The sequence below is a fragment of the Odocoileus virginianus genome, chromosome 3 (assembly GCF_023699985.2).
Source record: "Odocoileus virginianus isolate 20LAN1187 ecotype Illinois chromosome 3, Ovbor_1.2, whole genome shotgun sequence".
NCBI classification, from domain to species: domain Eukaryota; kingdom Metazoa; phylum Chordata; class Mammalia; order Artiodactyla; family Cervidae; genus Odocoileus; species Odocoileus virginianus.
Window position 1 is genome coordinate 8,211,460 of NC_069676.1, and position 16,420 is coordinate 8,227,879.

General features: G+C 39.9%; 1 protein-coding gene across 1 annotated transcript; it reads right to left on the reverse strand.

Annotated features, from left to right (window-relative positions):
• Positions 1-9,674: 9,674 nt before the first annotated feature.
• LOC110146548 (olfactory receptor-like protein OLF4) lies at positions 9,675-10,634 on the reverse strand. Its single transcript, XM_020907452.2, has one exon. It carries the CDS (start codon positions 10,626-10,628, stop codon positions 9,675-9,677), a length of 954 nt encoding a protein of 317 aa, XP_020763111.2. The 5' UTR covers positions 10,629-10,634.
• Between the last annotated feature and the right edge of the window lie 5,786 nt (positions 10,635-16,420).

A 16,420-nucleotide genomic window follows, 5' to 3' on the forward strand; every position in this document is an offset into this window, starting at 1 on the left:
ATCATATGATAGTTCCTAATTATTGGGGAATCGCTATTTTGTTTTCCATTGTAGCTGTACCGATTTAAAGTCACACCAACAAGGCACATATATATGGACAATTAGCTTATAATAAGCAAATAATATATGATGGAGAAAAGATACTCTCTACAATAAAAAGATTTCCCTTTTCTCCATATTATCACCAACACTTATTTCTTGACTTTTTGTAACAGCCATGAGATAAATTCTCATTGTGGTTTTGATTTGCATTTCCTTAATAATTACAGCAAGTCCCCTACATATGAAACTTCAAGTTGCTAACTTCTAAAATGTGACCATGTGTTCACATATCCAGCCATGTAAGTTCATGCGTCTGGCATTATCTGTGAAAGTTAGGTTCCTAAGCTAACTTTGTTGGACTTACGAACAAATAGGACTTAACGAACACATTCTTGGAACAGAAGCCATTTATAAGTAGGGAATTTTTTAGAGTGATGTTAAATATTTCTTTCTGTGTCATTTGGTCATCTGTGTGTCTTTTTGAGAGCTTCCCTGGTAGCTTAGCTCGTAAAGAATCCTCCTGCAATGCAGGAGGCCCCGGTTTGATCCCTGGGTCAGGAAGATCCCATGGAGAAGGGATAGGCTACTTACTCTAGTATATCTGAAAAAAAAAATCTATTAAGATTCTCTGCTCATTTTAAAATCTAGTTCTTTTGTTGTTGCTATGTGAATTATTTGTATATTTTAACATCAACTGCTTATCAGATATCTCCCTTGTAAATATCTTCTTCCATTTGGTAGTCATTTCATTTTGTTAATGACTTCATTTTCTATACAATGTTTTCTTAGTATGATAGAGTATCATTATTTATTCTTGGTTTTGTTTCCCTTGCCTAAGGAGATATATATCTAGAAAAGACATTACTAAAACCAATATCACAAAGCTTACTGGCTTTGTCTACTTTTAGGTGTCTTATGGATTCAGTCCCAGAACTTACTGGCTGCATTTCCTTTTGATGTTTTATAAATTCAACCCCAAGGAAGGTAGAAGCAGCAGGAGAGATGGCACCAATTCTGGCATTCCAGCATCAAGTGCCTGCATCAGAAGGAGGAGCAGAGGTGGCAGTGGGGCCCCCGTCACCCCCCCCAGCTACCTAGGTGTCCATGACCCTGTGTCCCCCCCACCAGCTACCTAGGTGTCCATGACCCTGTGACCCCCCCCACCAGCTACCTAGGTGTCCATGACCCTGTGACCCCCCCACCAGCTACCTAGGTGTCCATGACCCTGTGACCCCCTCCAGCTACCTAGGTGTCCATGGTCCTGTGTCCCCCCCAATCACCTACCTAGGTGTCCATGACCCTGTGTCCCCCCCCCAGTTACCTAGGTGTCCATAACCCTGTGTCCCCCCCCCCCCCCGCCCCCAGCCATCTAGGTGTCCATGACCTTGGGGCAGAGGTCTCTTTCTTCTATAACTTCTTCCTGCTGTGCCTGGGTGTAGGCCTGCCTAGCAGAGCAGAAGTCTCTCTATACCTGACCTAAGTTGGGGTGTTTTATATCTGAAACCAGCTTTTACTCTTGTAATAACAGCAACTTAGTTTGAAACTGTTGGCACCTCTCAGAGATAAAATAGACAGGGACCAAACAGGAGACCTAACAGGATGGTCATCACTGGTCCCCAGAAACAGGAGGCAACATTTGGGGTGAGGGCTGCAGGGTTTGTGACTTCTTCTTTTTCTTCTTCTTTTTTTTTTTTTTTTTTTTTTTTTTTTTTTGATTGGCTGGTGGTCAAGCAACAGGGCTGTGCTCCAGGAATCTTGTGTTTAGTCTGAAGTTAGCATCTTCCACCTGGGTGGGGGCTCCAGTTCTGTAGAAGAACTCAAAAGACATTGTTATGCATATTTCTTTGAGTAGGAACCTGGACCTGTCTCAAGGCTGTACCACCATTTGATTGTTTCCCCTCTGTTTCTGTATTTCCTCCCTTCCCTGATTAGCAATTGTTTGACTCTACCCTTTGGAACTCAGGGAAGGTCAAGGAGGCTGAATGAAGCCTATATCCTACAGTACAGCAGATCTGTACTCCAGAGTCGCCACCCCAGAGTCCTGCTCAGTTTTAATTTAGGGAACAGGGCAATTATGACTATGATAACTTCCTGTCAAAGTGGGGCATAGGACTGCCTCAGCTTGGAGAAGAGACACTGAATTGGAAGTATTCCTGAGTTCCAAGTCCTAGATCTGAGCCTTGTATGATTAAAATCTCAATCCCTTGGTCTGCCATTTTGTTGTAACATACCCAGTTAGTAGTAGCTGGAGGAGGGATAACTGGAGTTTTAATAGACAAAATAAATCTCTTTCTTTTAGAAGAATAGGGCTGAAACCCAGTCTGGACCTGGCACTTCAGGGAGACTTGTAGCCAGGTGGCCAGTTGCCTAGTTTTATAAAAAATAAGGTAGAAGTTACTAGCTTCCAGCAGACATTGTTTTGAGAATGGTGGGATCTAAGCCTGACACGACTCAGAAAACTCAAGTGTTTAGCAATACAAATGTCTAATTGAAATTACACCCATAGTAACACCTGGTTATTTTCCAGGATGTCTGAACCATAGCTGAGGACTCTATTTTGACTTTTAATTGTAAAATTTTTCCTTAATAGCCAAAGCAGATGTCACCATTAATGATGTCAGTGTTTCTCTAGGTATGAGAAGATGCAAGAATTGGGACTCATAAAATCTCCTGAAAATATCTAACTATCTGAAGGCCTGTTCTGCCAGTTTTTCCCAGAGCATGGAGTGCCTCATTCCTGATCTTCACCCTGAACTCCTTTCAGGGCCGTTGAAAGTCAGCAGTTGCAGTGGCTGTGATATAATCTCTGTAGATGTAGGTGGCAAGTGTCAATCTTCAGTTGACAAAGCCCCTTTTTGCTCATAAACTTGACCATGACTTCGAGGGGGGCATATCATGACCATTTTATCCCATGGTGCTGAGAATGTCCATTCTCAGGTTTGGCAAAGATTTTGTTGACTAGCCACTCAATGTGCTGTTACTGGACTAGGCCATAAAACAGTATCAAAAATTCTCTGGACCACCTGTCTTACTAGCCTCTTGGTCCAGGAAAACATTCCCTCTTCCTGCTTTTTCTCATATCTACAGTTACACTGTCATCATCATCAATCTCATAGGGAACTATATATTATTCTACCAGAGGCCTCAGTCACACATTTGGCAGTGTAAGAAACAGCAGTTTTGTAAAACAGGTGAAATACAAAGAACATAGCCAGCAGTATTAGTAAAGTCACAAGTAAGACCTAAGAGCTTCCATTAGATGTAGCCCAGTATATCCCAGGTCGTCTGACTTAGTCTACTCTGTACGAATCTTTATCTTTCAGGGAAATTATACATTGGCACCACCATCTATAAGGCACACAGCCCAGTTTTCTAGTGTTACTAGACTGATTATCCTTAGTATGATTTAATTGTTTTTAACAAAGAGGAGACTTTAAACCTAAATTACCATAGCCTTGTGTTATCTATATAAATCCATCTCGTAATGGTGGGAGATTTCTTTTTCCTTTGCTAAAACTTTTCTTGTTGCTCTGATTGGGCTTGAGGAATAGAAAAAGGCTCAAATTTATGGCCAGAGTCAGAGTAGGCATTATTAATTGGCCCAGTGAGGGGATCCCATCTGGTAGTATTACAGTGACCTGAATATGACTATAATTTTTTTTTTTTTAAGTAAATTTCCTCAGGGCCAACCAGTTAGAGTCTTGTAGTAGAGAAATTTACCAAGGTAACCCAGAACTAGATACAGGTAATTGGTCACAAACCCAACAATTGGATTGATTTCTAAAACTAGCATAGGATCAGGCCTATGATAGAAAAGCATTTGATTTATATGCAAAGGTCTAAGAAGTCAAGAAAACATTATAAATGATCATATGAAGCAAATCCAGCATCCTGGGCAAGCTGTCTACCTCTGATGTTGTCTTCTCATCTTGGTGTAGTGTAGTTTTTCCTGTTTGAGCATCATTTTAAGGTGAGATCAGGTCAGCTGTCTTCTCTATAGACCAATCCAGTGTAGGGGCATTTGGAAGTGGGAATTAATCTAAGTCAATTTCTCTTCAGTTTCATTGTGCATGAGCTAGTCAAGAGTACCTGATAAAAAGTCCTTCCATCCAGGTTGGAGACAGTCTCCTAAATTATGTCTTTTTCCAGTCCTGGTTGCAGGTCATGAGGCATCTGATCTTCATCCAAAGATAGATTACTGAGATAAGCTTCAGAAACAAACTTTCACATTAATATCACATAACAGCAAAGAACTATCCGAGAAATGAGTCTTACTACATGTAGACCTCCATTAACAAAATGGGATTTAACATTTTTTGAAATATCTTTTTCTCTCTAAAGTTACCCTCATTTTTATCAAATACAACCAAATTAAGTCTAGTTTGTTTGCAAAATAGGTCTGTTTTCAGTAATTTTGGTCTGATGATTTATATAACCATAATTGATCATAGACTTTTTATTTTGCTGAAACACTTATAGGATCTCAGACTGAACTTTTAATATAAAACAGGGCTGCGAAACTCACACCAAAGGCTTATCACAGATTTTGCCTAACAAATCTAGATGAACTCTTTTCTTTTTAAGGTCTCAAAAATTCCTTGAGATTTTTGTACCTGTTAGTGAGATAACCTTCTTAGCTCATTTGATAAACTTACTGGGAACCTAAGAGTTTCAAATTTCTGGAGGAGTCAGATAGAGAGAAAATATAATTGTTTTGTTTATAATGTGTAATTTTACCAAATTATTTTTATAATTAGTTTGAGAGGAAGGTTTTCCCTACTCCCAGAAAACACACGATTTAAACCTGTAATTTCTCAGATAGAAACCATAAAAGTTATAAGCATATTCTCTGGTTCATTCAGTCCTTTGTTAACTTTTGTGAAGTCATCAGGTTTTTCATTAGAATACCAAGACATATCAAAACGTTAAGAACTCCATACAATTTCTAGGATATCTGTATTAGTAATTTTCCATACATTATAACATGAGCAGATTTACTACTCATTTGATAATCTTTTTCATGTAATTTAACCAACAAAATAAACACAGTTTAATATCTCTCTTTGGAGGACACAAACAGATGGAGAAATATAGCGTGTTCATGGATTGGAAGAATCAATATTGTCAAAAGGGCTATACTACCGAAAGTAATCTATAGATTCAATGCAATCCCTATCAAACTACCAACGGTATTTTTCACAGAACTAGAACAACTAATTTCACAATTTGTATGGAAATACAAAAAACCTCGAATAGCCAAAGTAATCCTGAGAAAGAAGAATGGAACTGGAGGAATCAATCTGCCTGACTTCAGACTCTACTACAAAGCCACAGTCATCAAGACAGTATGGTACTGGCACAAAGACAGAAATATAGATCAATGGAACAGATTAGAAAGCCCAGAGATAAATCCACGAACCTATGGTCAACTTATCTTCGACAAAGGAGGCAAGGATATACAATGGAAAAAAGATAACCTCTTTAACAAGTGGTGCTGGGAAAACTGGTCAACCACCTGTAAAAGAATGAAACTAGAACACTTTCTAGCACCATACACAAAAATAAACTCAAAATGGATTAAAGATCTAAATGTAAGACCAGAAACTATCAAACTCCTAGAGGAGAACATAGGCAAAACACTCTCCGACATAAATCACAGCAGGATCCTCTATGACCCACATCCCAGGATTTCAGAAATAAAAGCAAAAATAAACAAATGGGACCTAATGAAACTTAAAAGCTTTTGCACAACAAAGGAAACTATAAGCAAGGTGAAAAGACAGCCCTCAGATTGGGAGAAAATAATAGCAAACGAAGCAACAGACAAAGGATTAATCTCAAAAATATACAAGCAACTCCTGAAGCTCAACTCCAGAAAAATCAATGACCCAATCAAAAAATGGGCCAAAGAACTCAACAGACATTTCTCCAAGGAAGACATACAGATGGCTAACAAACACATGAAAAGATGCTCAACATCACTCATTATCAGAGAAATGCAAATCAAAACCACAATGAGGTACCATTATACGCCAGTCAGGATGGCTGCTATCCAAAAGTCTACAAGCAATAAATGCTGGAGAGGGTGTGGAGAAAAGGGAACCCTCTTACACTGTTGGTGGGAATGCAAATTAGTACAGCCACTATGGAAAACAGTGTGGAGATTTCTTAAAAAGCTGGAAATAGAACTGCCATATGACCCAGCAATCCCACTTCTGGGCATACACACCAAGGAAACCAGATCTGAAAGAGACACATGCACCCCAATGTTCATCGCAGCACTGTTTATAATAGCCAGGACATGGAAACAACCCAGATGCCCACCAGCAGACGAATGCATGAGGAAGCTGTGGTACATATACACCATGGAATATTACTCAGCCATTAAAAAGAATTCATTTGAATCAGTTCTAATGAGATGGATGAAACTGGAGCCCATTATACAGAGCGAAGTAAGCCAGAAAGATAAAGACCATTACAGTATACTAACACATATATATGGACTTTAGAAAGATGGTAACGATAACCCTATATGCAAAACAGAAAAAGAGACCCAGATGTATAGAACAGACTTGTGGACTCTGGGAGAAGGCGAGGGTGGGATGTTTCAAGAGAACAGCATTGAAACATGTATATTATCTAGGGTGAAACAGATAACCAGCCCAGGTTGGGTACATGAGACAAGTGCTCGGGCCTGGTGCACTGGGAAGACCCAGCGGGATCGGGTCGAGAGGGAGGTGGGGGGGGGGGGGGACTGGGATGGGGAATACATGTAAATCCATGGCTAATTCATTTCAATGTATAACAAAAACTACTGTAATGATGTAAAGTAATTAGCCTAAAAAAAATAAAATCTCTCTTTGGGATGTTTCAGGGGCCCTCTGAAACACCCCAAAGTTAGCTAGATGTCAAAGGAACTTCAAAAGAATTCGATTTAGGAAGTTTTATTGAAAAGATCAATTAAAAGCTTTAGAACATTTGGTCAGATTTAGTCAGTGTTGATGGGTGTATCATTTAGCTTGTTGATATGTCACAATGGGTGCAAATACCAAGGCTCAAGGTCTAGTGAGAGTCAGCTCCGCCATCTTGAATCTAATTGGCTCTAACCAGTTTTCTTATGACCCTGTCATTCGTAACAAAATCCATTTATCTAACTAATTGTAATCCAATTTTAGAAAATCCTGATCATGCATAACTCTTTTTAGTATTTTTTCATACTTTTTTACTGAAAGCACACTTCTTGCTTTCCTTTAGCAACCAAGAGCTAACTTTTATGTTAGCATTTTATAGATTGGTGAGCATAAATACCAATGATAATTTCTAAAACCCTTGCTTTCTTAAAACATTTTAGGATGGCATCAAACATTATTCATTTATAGTCCCAAATCTCTTTAGTTTTTCTGTAAAAGGAAATCAGTGTTTAATAGTAAATGTTTCAAAATCTTATTTCATTTGGAAATGACCTAATTATTTAATAGACTTCCAATACTTAGTTTAGCACAACCCTTAGAAATTTAAGTTACACCAGTGTGGAGCGACTATTTTAAACAGATATTCTTAAAGAATAATTATTCTTAATAGAGTTTATATACAAACTCATACCTCATTTACATTTTTTAGAAGTTTTTTCACTCGAGGTAATTTCCTTGTTGACAAACTTGTAACAGGTATATTTAACTTATATTAAACCTAGATACAATGAAAATATTTTATTTGATATTAATTACTCTAAGATATGTCTATATTAGATAGGTCAACAAACAAACATTAATATCAGGTATTTAATACTGAATATTTCCCAGTTCACCTAAACCTGGAATTTATTGTTTAATTTAGAGTTATTTGATTTGTAAGTGCTTACCCTTTTTTTAAGCCAATTAAATAGAGCTCATTTACAAATTAACCTTAAAAAATATTACCCAGAGACAAAGACATACCAAAACATATTTAGACAGACACAGTGCAAGATCTAGCTTCATTTTCTAAGTTTGGTCATGAATTAGATATTACAATATAAAATTTAAATAAATAACATTTTTAAAGCCTTTTTTCCTTTTTCTCTCAGTCTCAGGAGTTAGAGATGGTCTAGATGAGTGTTCCTGAGAGCCCTGGTCTCAAGGCACAGGGAAAGAAAATCAAGTTCTAACAAAATGGCGGCAGGTCTAAATGGTGGCCAGACAAAGCAAAATGGCTGTCACAAATCACAACACACACATATAAACCTGGCAGTCCTCATCAGACACTCCCTTAAATACAAGAATACAGTCTCTCAGAAAACCTTCTATAGAGACACAAAACTTCAGATGTCTTCAAAGATTTCAAAAGGAGGAAGGGAAGCCAGGTTGAAAGAAGGAGAAGGAGGAGGCGGGAAAGGGGGGCAAAAGGGGTGGACTTACAGACGTCTCCTGCCACCTATAGACACCCAGGCATTACAGGACTTTTCCCTGGGCTTCCAGAAAAGGGAGGACTGGAATTCGGCCCTACCAGAAACCAGACCAGAAAATTCGAGTTCTCTGCCAAGAGGAGGTGATCAGTCTCCAATCCTAAGCTCAAGCTGAGGCCCTTCGACCAGATTCCTGCGTCCAGGACCGGGGGACTAGAAAAACGGGAAAGATAGGAAGAGCTAAGGAGAGGAAAGAGAGAGGGAAGGGGAGAGAGGTCAATAAAGTCTCTTGTTCCTTACCGGCCGGGGCACTCTGGCCAGTTGTCTGCATCAGGAGGAGACCAGGGACAAAAGAGTCCCATTTGCGGCCCCTGGGTCTGGTCCATTGGCAGGCAAGCTGGCCCCTGAGTACTCTGGACTCTGAATCCAGTTATTAAGGTAAGCGGAGAGCATCCAGATTGGGCCTGTCCCCTCGTCAGTCAGTCACACAATGAACAAACAAGACGACACACCAGACAAGTAACAAGTAACAGAGCACGCAATTCCGAGAACAAAAGGTACAGAGTATATCAGATATATACGGGACTACTGAGTGGGAGCTGGAAGACGTCTCTTCCGGCTCCCTGCTGGAGACTGTATCAGCGCGTCCGCCTAGGTTTAAATCCAGCTACAGATCGGGGCCCCCTTACAGATACAGATGCAGCTGCTGCTACTGCTTACCGGCTGTTCGTCCTCCGAAGCGCAGGTCCTGGAGGGTCCGGGGGATCCCGGATGAGCCCCCAAAATGTTGTACCCGGATCGCAGAATCCCACCAAACACCACAGGAACCGTGGATTGATGCAAAAGCAGTGAGGAACTTTATTACAAGCTCGAGCAGGGACTCCCTCCACACAACCTAATGGCCATGCGGACAGAGCCCCGAGTGATGGCGGCAATCTATTTTTATACCGTATAGTGGGGAAAGCGGGAAGCTTAAGGGGATTGGTTAATTCTTTAAGGATGTCTTGTTAGCTACTGATTGGTGGGTTAGAGTAAGGGGGTGAGGGACTTCCTGTCCTCTCCTGATTGGCTCGTTTGAATTTCTTTGTCTTTTCTCCTTCTTCGGGGAAGTTCAGCTCAAAATGGTGGTATTATCTTAAAATGGAGTCATTTGAATTTTACCTTTCACATTTCACACTGCTTCCACAAGCTGATCTCAAAAATTACAATTTCTGCCTGTGAGATTTTAAATTTTTCAGTCATGCTCCCTTCAGCTTAGAACAACTGGTGTTTTAATCATTGTCCTCCTAAAGAATGCTTTCAGAGCCCTCTTTATGTCCTTGTTCCTCAGACTGTAGATGAAGGGGTTCAGCATGGGTGTGACCACAGTGTACATCACTGAGGCCGTTGCACTTGAGTGTGAGCTTTGGGTAGCAGCAGAGCTAAGGTACACTCCTAAGCACGTACAATAAAATAAGGAGACAACTGAGAGGTGAGATGCACAGGTGGAAAATGCCTTATACTTCCCCTGAGCTGATGAGATTTCACATATGGAGGAAACTATCCTAGAGTAAGAGTAAAGTATACCAGCTAAGGGAGCACCTCCCAGCAGCACAGTTGCAAAATACATCACCATGTCATTAAGAAAGGTGTCAGAACAGGCAAGTTGGACCAACTGTTTGAGTTCACAGAAATAGTGAGGGATTATCACCTCTCTGCTGAAGGACAATCTCAACACTATTAAAGTTTGCAAGAAGGAGTGTAGAACATTGATGACCCAGGACACCAGCACCAGCAGTCCACGGAGCCGGGCACTCATGATGACCGTGTAATGCAGGGGATGACAGATCGCCACAAAGCGGTCATAGGCCATCACAGTTAGGAGGAAGTCATCCAACCCTACAAACAGTGCGAAAAAGTACATCTGGGTGATGCAGCCTTCATAGCTTATAACTTTGTTCCGGGTCTGGATGTTCCACAGCATCTTTGGGATGGTTGTGGAGGTGAAGCAGATGTCTACAAAGGACAGGTTGGAGAGGAAGAAGTACATGGGGGTGTGGAGTTGGGTGTCTGAGCTGACGGCCAGGATGATGAAGAGGTTTCCAAACACAGTGATTAGGTACATGGAGAGGAAGACCCCAAATATGAGTGGCTGCAGTTCAGGTGCCTCCAAAAATCCCAGAAGAAGAAAACCTGAAACATGTGTTAAGTTCCCTAGTACCATGTGGTGGAGGTGACCTAAAGGAAAGGGGAAAATATCATGTCTGATTTTCACAAAAAATACATTGCTCACATCATTGGAAAACCATTATTTATATTTTGCCTAATTGTATTTAAATACATTTGCTGAACTAACTTCTGCTTTGTTTATGGATTTGCTCCCCTTTAGGGAATTTCTATGTCATCTGGAACTGGCAAGGTTGTCCCACCTGCTGCTTTTTCCCCGGGATGTCATCTATTTCACATAAGAAATACTTTCATTCATTTGGGGATTATAAAGTGAGTGATGATCATGTTCCAGGTGATGTCTTGGCAACTAGTATAGGATTCTAAAACACAAAATCTCTAAGAATCCAACCACAAAGGAAACATAAGCAAGTCATATACGTGTGTGGGTATGTGTGTGTGCTCAGTGGCTTCTTTCCCCCTCCATGCACTGTAGCCCGCCAGGTTCTTCTGTCCAGGAGGTTTTCCAGGCAAGAACACTTCAGTGGGCTTCCATGCCCTCCTCTGGGGATCTTACCCACCCAGAGATAGAACACCAGTCTACTGAGTCTCCTGCATTGCAGGTGGGTTCTTTACTGCTGAGCCACCAGATAAGTCCATATATATGTGAATATATATTAAATATACATATATATATACATATAAAACTTATAAGTTATGTATAACTTTTGAATGGTGACTGTTGCTATGAAGAAACCTGAAATGTTCTAAGGAAGAGTAGAGAAGGCATGCTATTTTTTAGATTCAAGGATGAAAGAGTAGGAGCCATGAACATATCAGGCGAAGTGTATGCTTGGCAGGGAGACTAGACAGTACAAATGCACCGAGGAAAGGGCTTGTTTAAAGTGTTCAAGTTTAAGAGAAAAAAGGAAATCAATGTGGGGAAGGCATAGGGCAAGAGGGAGTGAGGAGAGATGGTGTCAGAGGAGGCTGAGGAGCAAGCTGACCTCCCTGCTGGTGCTGAAACTTCAAATCATAAGACTTTCATCCACCTCATGTAACTAGTACTTGATGAAATTGTTGCAGAGACACCCCATGTGTTTAAATGGATCCCTTTGTTGACTGAGTTCTGACCTCTGTGTATGAGTCACCTTGCTGTGCTCAGCTGCTTCAGGCATGTCCAACTCTTTGTGACCCCATGGACTGCAGCCTGCCAGGCTCCTCTGTCCATGAGATTTCCCAGTCAAGTATACTGGAGTGGGTCGCCATGCCCTCCTTCAGGGGATCTTCCCAACCCAGGGATTGGACCCAGGTCTCCCACATTGCAGGCGGATTCTTGGAGTCACCTTGGAATATATGAACTCAGTACCACCACTGTGAGGATTTCTACTCCACCAGGCACCGCACACACACAGGCACACACACACACACATGTGCACACACACACACGTGCACACACGCACACACACAGGTGCATGCACACAGCAGACACTGGCCACCTAAACTATGTTAAATATGTTACTTCTATGTTTCTCACCCCTCATCCCTAACTACCTTGATTAAGTTAGAGTTTGATACAACTCTCACTGATAAGATCAGGTTATGTAAAGTGGTATCCAAAAATTCCAGTTTGTAAGTATTCTTGGTACCAATATGCTTGGGATTCAATTTTGGTATGGCCATTTTACACTTGTATTAAAGATCATTAAAATATTTGAATGTGAACCTATGGGTTGCCAGGGAGAAAGATTAGAGGAAGGGACAGTTAGAGAGTTTGGGATGGACATCAACACAATGCTATGTTTAAAGTGGATAACCAACAAGGCCCTGCTGTATAACACAGGGAACTCTGATCAACCTTATGTCTCAGTCTGGAGGGAACAGGAGTTTGGGGCAGAATGGATACATGTATAAGTATTTCTGAGTCCCTTTGTTGTTCACCTGGAACTATCACAACAGAGTTACTTGACTATGCCCCAATATAAAATAAAAAACGTGTTCAATAAGTGTGTATATGTATGTGTGTATATATGTTTATCTTGTCTCAAACCTTGAATTTTAAGGTATATGTATAATCAGGATACAGAGAGGGATTGAGGACAGGGTAAAAAAGAGAGAGAGAAATGGACACAAGAGGGAATAAAGACCTAACAAACTTAAATGTCTCCTGAGAGACTGTGGTAAAGACGTTTCTTTGGTTCTGGTGACATTTCATGTGCTGTTTTTTTTTTTTTTTTTTTCCCCTGGATGTTCAAGAAAAATAATTTAAAAAAATCAAAACTGTATTTATTCAAATGATAAAAAGTCATGTCTTTATGATTTGAAGCATTTTCCAATTGGATAGCCCAATAGAAAGTGAGCAAAAGGATTGAGCCAACATCTCACAAACAGATGAACAGAAAGCATAATGAAACATGGACTGGATATTGACCTTCTTTAATGCACGCAGCAATACTTACTTTTCTTGGACTGCTTAATACCTATCTGACTAATTGGTTTCATAGGTCTGACAGCAGACAAGGCAAGACTCTCCCTTTTCATATGTGTCACCATCACTTTGCTATGCTTGGGTTTGGATCGCTCTTCCCATAACTCCTATGGGCACACTCTAGTCCTAGTTCTGCTCCTCATCCAACAACCAATGATCTGTATGGTCCATCCACATAAAGCCTTCCCACAGTGTAACAATTCTACTCTTATCACTGAGTAACATCCTTCGTATTAGTCATCTGAAGACATTGAATTACACACACGTTTCTTTCATTGTACTCTGTCTTCCTAATCATCATGCAAGATTCAAAACAGGAAGGAAATTCACCTGTTTTGCTCACCGTTGCATTTTAATGAAGTGTGTGAATAGATGGGCACTTGTCCCAAAAGTAATTTAGAAAAATGAAAAGCTAGGAAGTAAAAATAACAAACAGAATGAAACCAGGTTAAGTAGGATGATTCTGAAGCAAGTGTAGTAAACAAAACTAAATGAAGTATTGAAAATTAATTGAACAGTAGATAAAACAGTAATGATTTATGACATTGATATATATTAATGACATTGGCAGTGACCTAGAGATAAAAATAATATATTATGTTCATAGAATGTTTGGGTATGTAATCTCCCTTCCATTCACTCGCCAATCTAACTAAAATATTCTTAAAATTTTTGGTCAATAATATGCCCCAAAAGTCAATTGAAAAGCAATCATTTGTTTAAAAAAAGTATTTGAAAGTCTATTTACTATAGAAAAAGTGACATATAATATATGGGTATGTAACAGGGAAATCAAAATTGTGACCACATACACAAAGTTTAGTTCTAATTCAGTATATGACTTGAGAAAGCAACACAGAATCTGTTTCATATCATTTTCCTGTGGAAAATATATTTGTCAGTTTGGGGCTGACTGCTTCTGAACTAGGAGTCATCTCTGAGTTGTCTGGCAGAAAATGTAAAGTGTTACAACATTTTAAGGAAAAGATTGAAGATAGCAATAAATATTCAAAATACAGGTGTTCTTTAATTCAGGGTTCCCCAGAGTTGGCACAATTGACATTCTGGACCAGATCATTATTTGAGGTGAGGGTCTGTCCTGTGCATTGTGGGATGCTTACAGCATCCCTGACATTCATCGAGGCCTCAATATGTCACGGTCATAAAAGATTCTGGACATTGTTAGATGTACCCTGGGAGATGAAGTCATCCATAGTTAGAGCCAGAATCTGAATTTCACTTTCTTATGGTTTTGTAGTATTGATTTACTAGAAATGGAGAAAACATAATTGATTGCTAGATTTGACCACACAAAATTTATATAGACTCACAATTCCTCTCAACTACATCTGCACCTAATAAGAGAACTAAATGGCAAATAGCCAGTTGCTGAGAAAAAAAATTCAATCATAAAAGAATGCCGTCAATTCATTCTACATCACTCTAAAGCTAATACCTGATATCTTTAGGACTTCCCAGGTGGCACTAGTAGTAAAGAACCTCCCTGCCAATGCAGGAGATGTGAGAGACGCAGATTCAAACCCTGGGTCAGGAAGATCCCCTGGAGGAGGAAATGGCAACCCACTCCAGTAATTCTTGCCTGGAAAATCCCATGGACTGAGGAACCTCATGGTCTGCAATCTATAGGATTGCAAAGAGTTGGACAAAACTGAACCAACTTAGAAAGCACACATGCACAATATCTTTCACCCCAATTAGTTAATAAAATATTGGGCATAAGTTCTACCTTTACTGAATGTACTTTAGGCTTCTCATCCCTCTTCTCTTTGGGCTTCCATTCCTATCATTTATTTGACACCACTGAATATTGTTATTGAATTCAATGTCCACTTTTCTTTCTAGCATCATAAAATATATTGATATTTTAATCAACCAAGCAAACAGCCATAGTGGTCTCTGGACTCTGAGTTAGGATGAGTTGTTTCTCATGTAAATTTTTTGCATTTCATTTTATCTGAACATTTTTAGCAGTATCTTTTGAGGTCTCAGACTCACCTGCATGGGACTATGAACAGAGGACTCCTTATGGAAGTCTGAATCCCTTCTGGGTGGATGATGATGGAGACTGAAACTCTGTCCTCAGTTGAGAGAGCAGGAAGGAGGGGTCAAGCATTGGTTCTTTACTCAGACTTAGGACTCCAAATGCAACAGTTAGTCTACTCCACACCCAGGCTGTACAAGCTCAGAGATGCAGCAGAGGAGATATTTACAACTCTCTACATGTGCTCATTAGGTACATTTCCCTCTTGATAAATGACCTATAGGCACATGAATTCCCTGTGGGACTTGGTCTGGACAAAAAGTTTTTTTTTTTTTCTTTCTTTCCTGTTCATTCTCTGTTCCCAGGAGACCAGGTTATAAGCCAGGCAAATTCAGTTTTTATTAATCCTTCTCTATTATCTCTACTCCTGCCAGAGTCTAAACTCTCAGCATCTTATCTCAACCCCAACTTTGAGTTTTCTCCAACAAGTGAGACTGAGGCAACTGTCTTGGATAATTCTCTTTGCTGGTCAGTGCATTGACATTTTGTAAGGACACAACCCATAATATTCTTATAAAAATTTTATTTCCCTCTTTATAAGAGGGTCTGCTTTGTTTCTTTAATGCAAAGTATTGGGCAGTGAGCTCTTTGGTTTCTCGTGTGTGTGTGTGTGTGTGTGTGTGTGTGTGCGTGCACATGTGCTCAGTCGCTCACTGTGTCTGCTCTTTGAGAACCCACAAACTGTAGTTCACCAGGCTTCTCTGACCATGGAATTTTCCAGGCAAGAATATTGGAGTGGGTTGCCATTCCCTACTCCAGGTGATCTTCCCAACAAAGGGATCAAATTCGTGTCTCTTGTGTCTGCTGCATTGGCAGGAAGATTCTTCACCATTGCACCACCTAGGAAGCTCATTATAAAATATTTTAACCTACCTTAGCACATTGTATGGATTGTCTGTTTAAATTTAGAGAAGCTCATTCTGTGAAGTATCAATAGTATAGCATATCCTCCATTCCTCATTTTAGAAAAGAGACTCAGAGACATTTAATATTCTGCTTAATTTTTTTTAAATTTCAAATGGGTTAACTTCCATAAAGAAAAATAAAGGTGAATGATAAAATAAATTAGCAAATTATTATCCTTATGATGAGAAGATTGACTTGAGTTATGGTCATTGGTATGAGTAATGGCAATGGTTCTCTATATGTGGAAAAGAGGAAAAAGTGGTGTCGGAGATAGATTTGAAGATGCTATGATGTTGGCTTTGAAAATGGAAGGACTATAAGACAAGGCGTGCAAGTCCCCTATATTGTGATCTAGGAAGATAATACCTTCTTCCCGGAGTGTCCAGATGGGTCT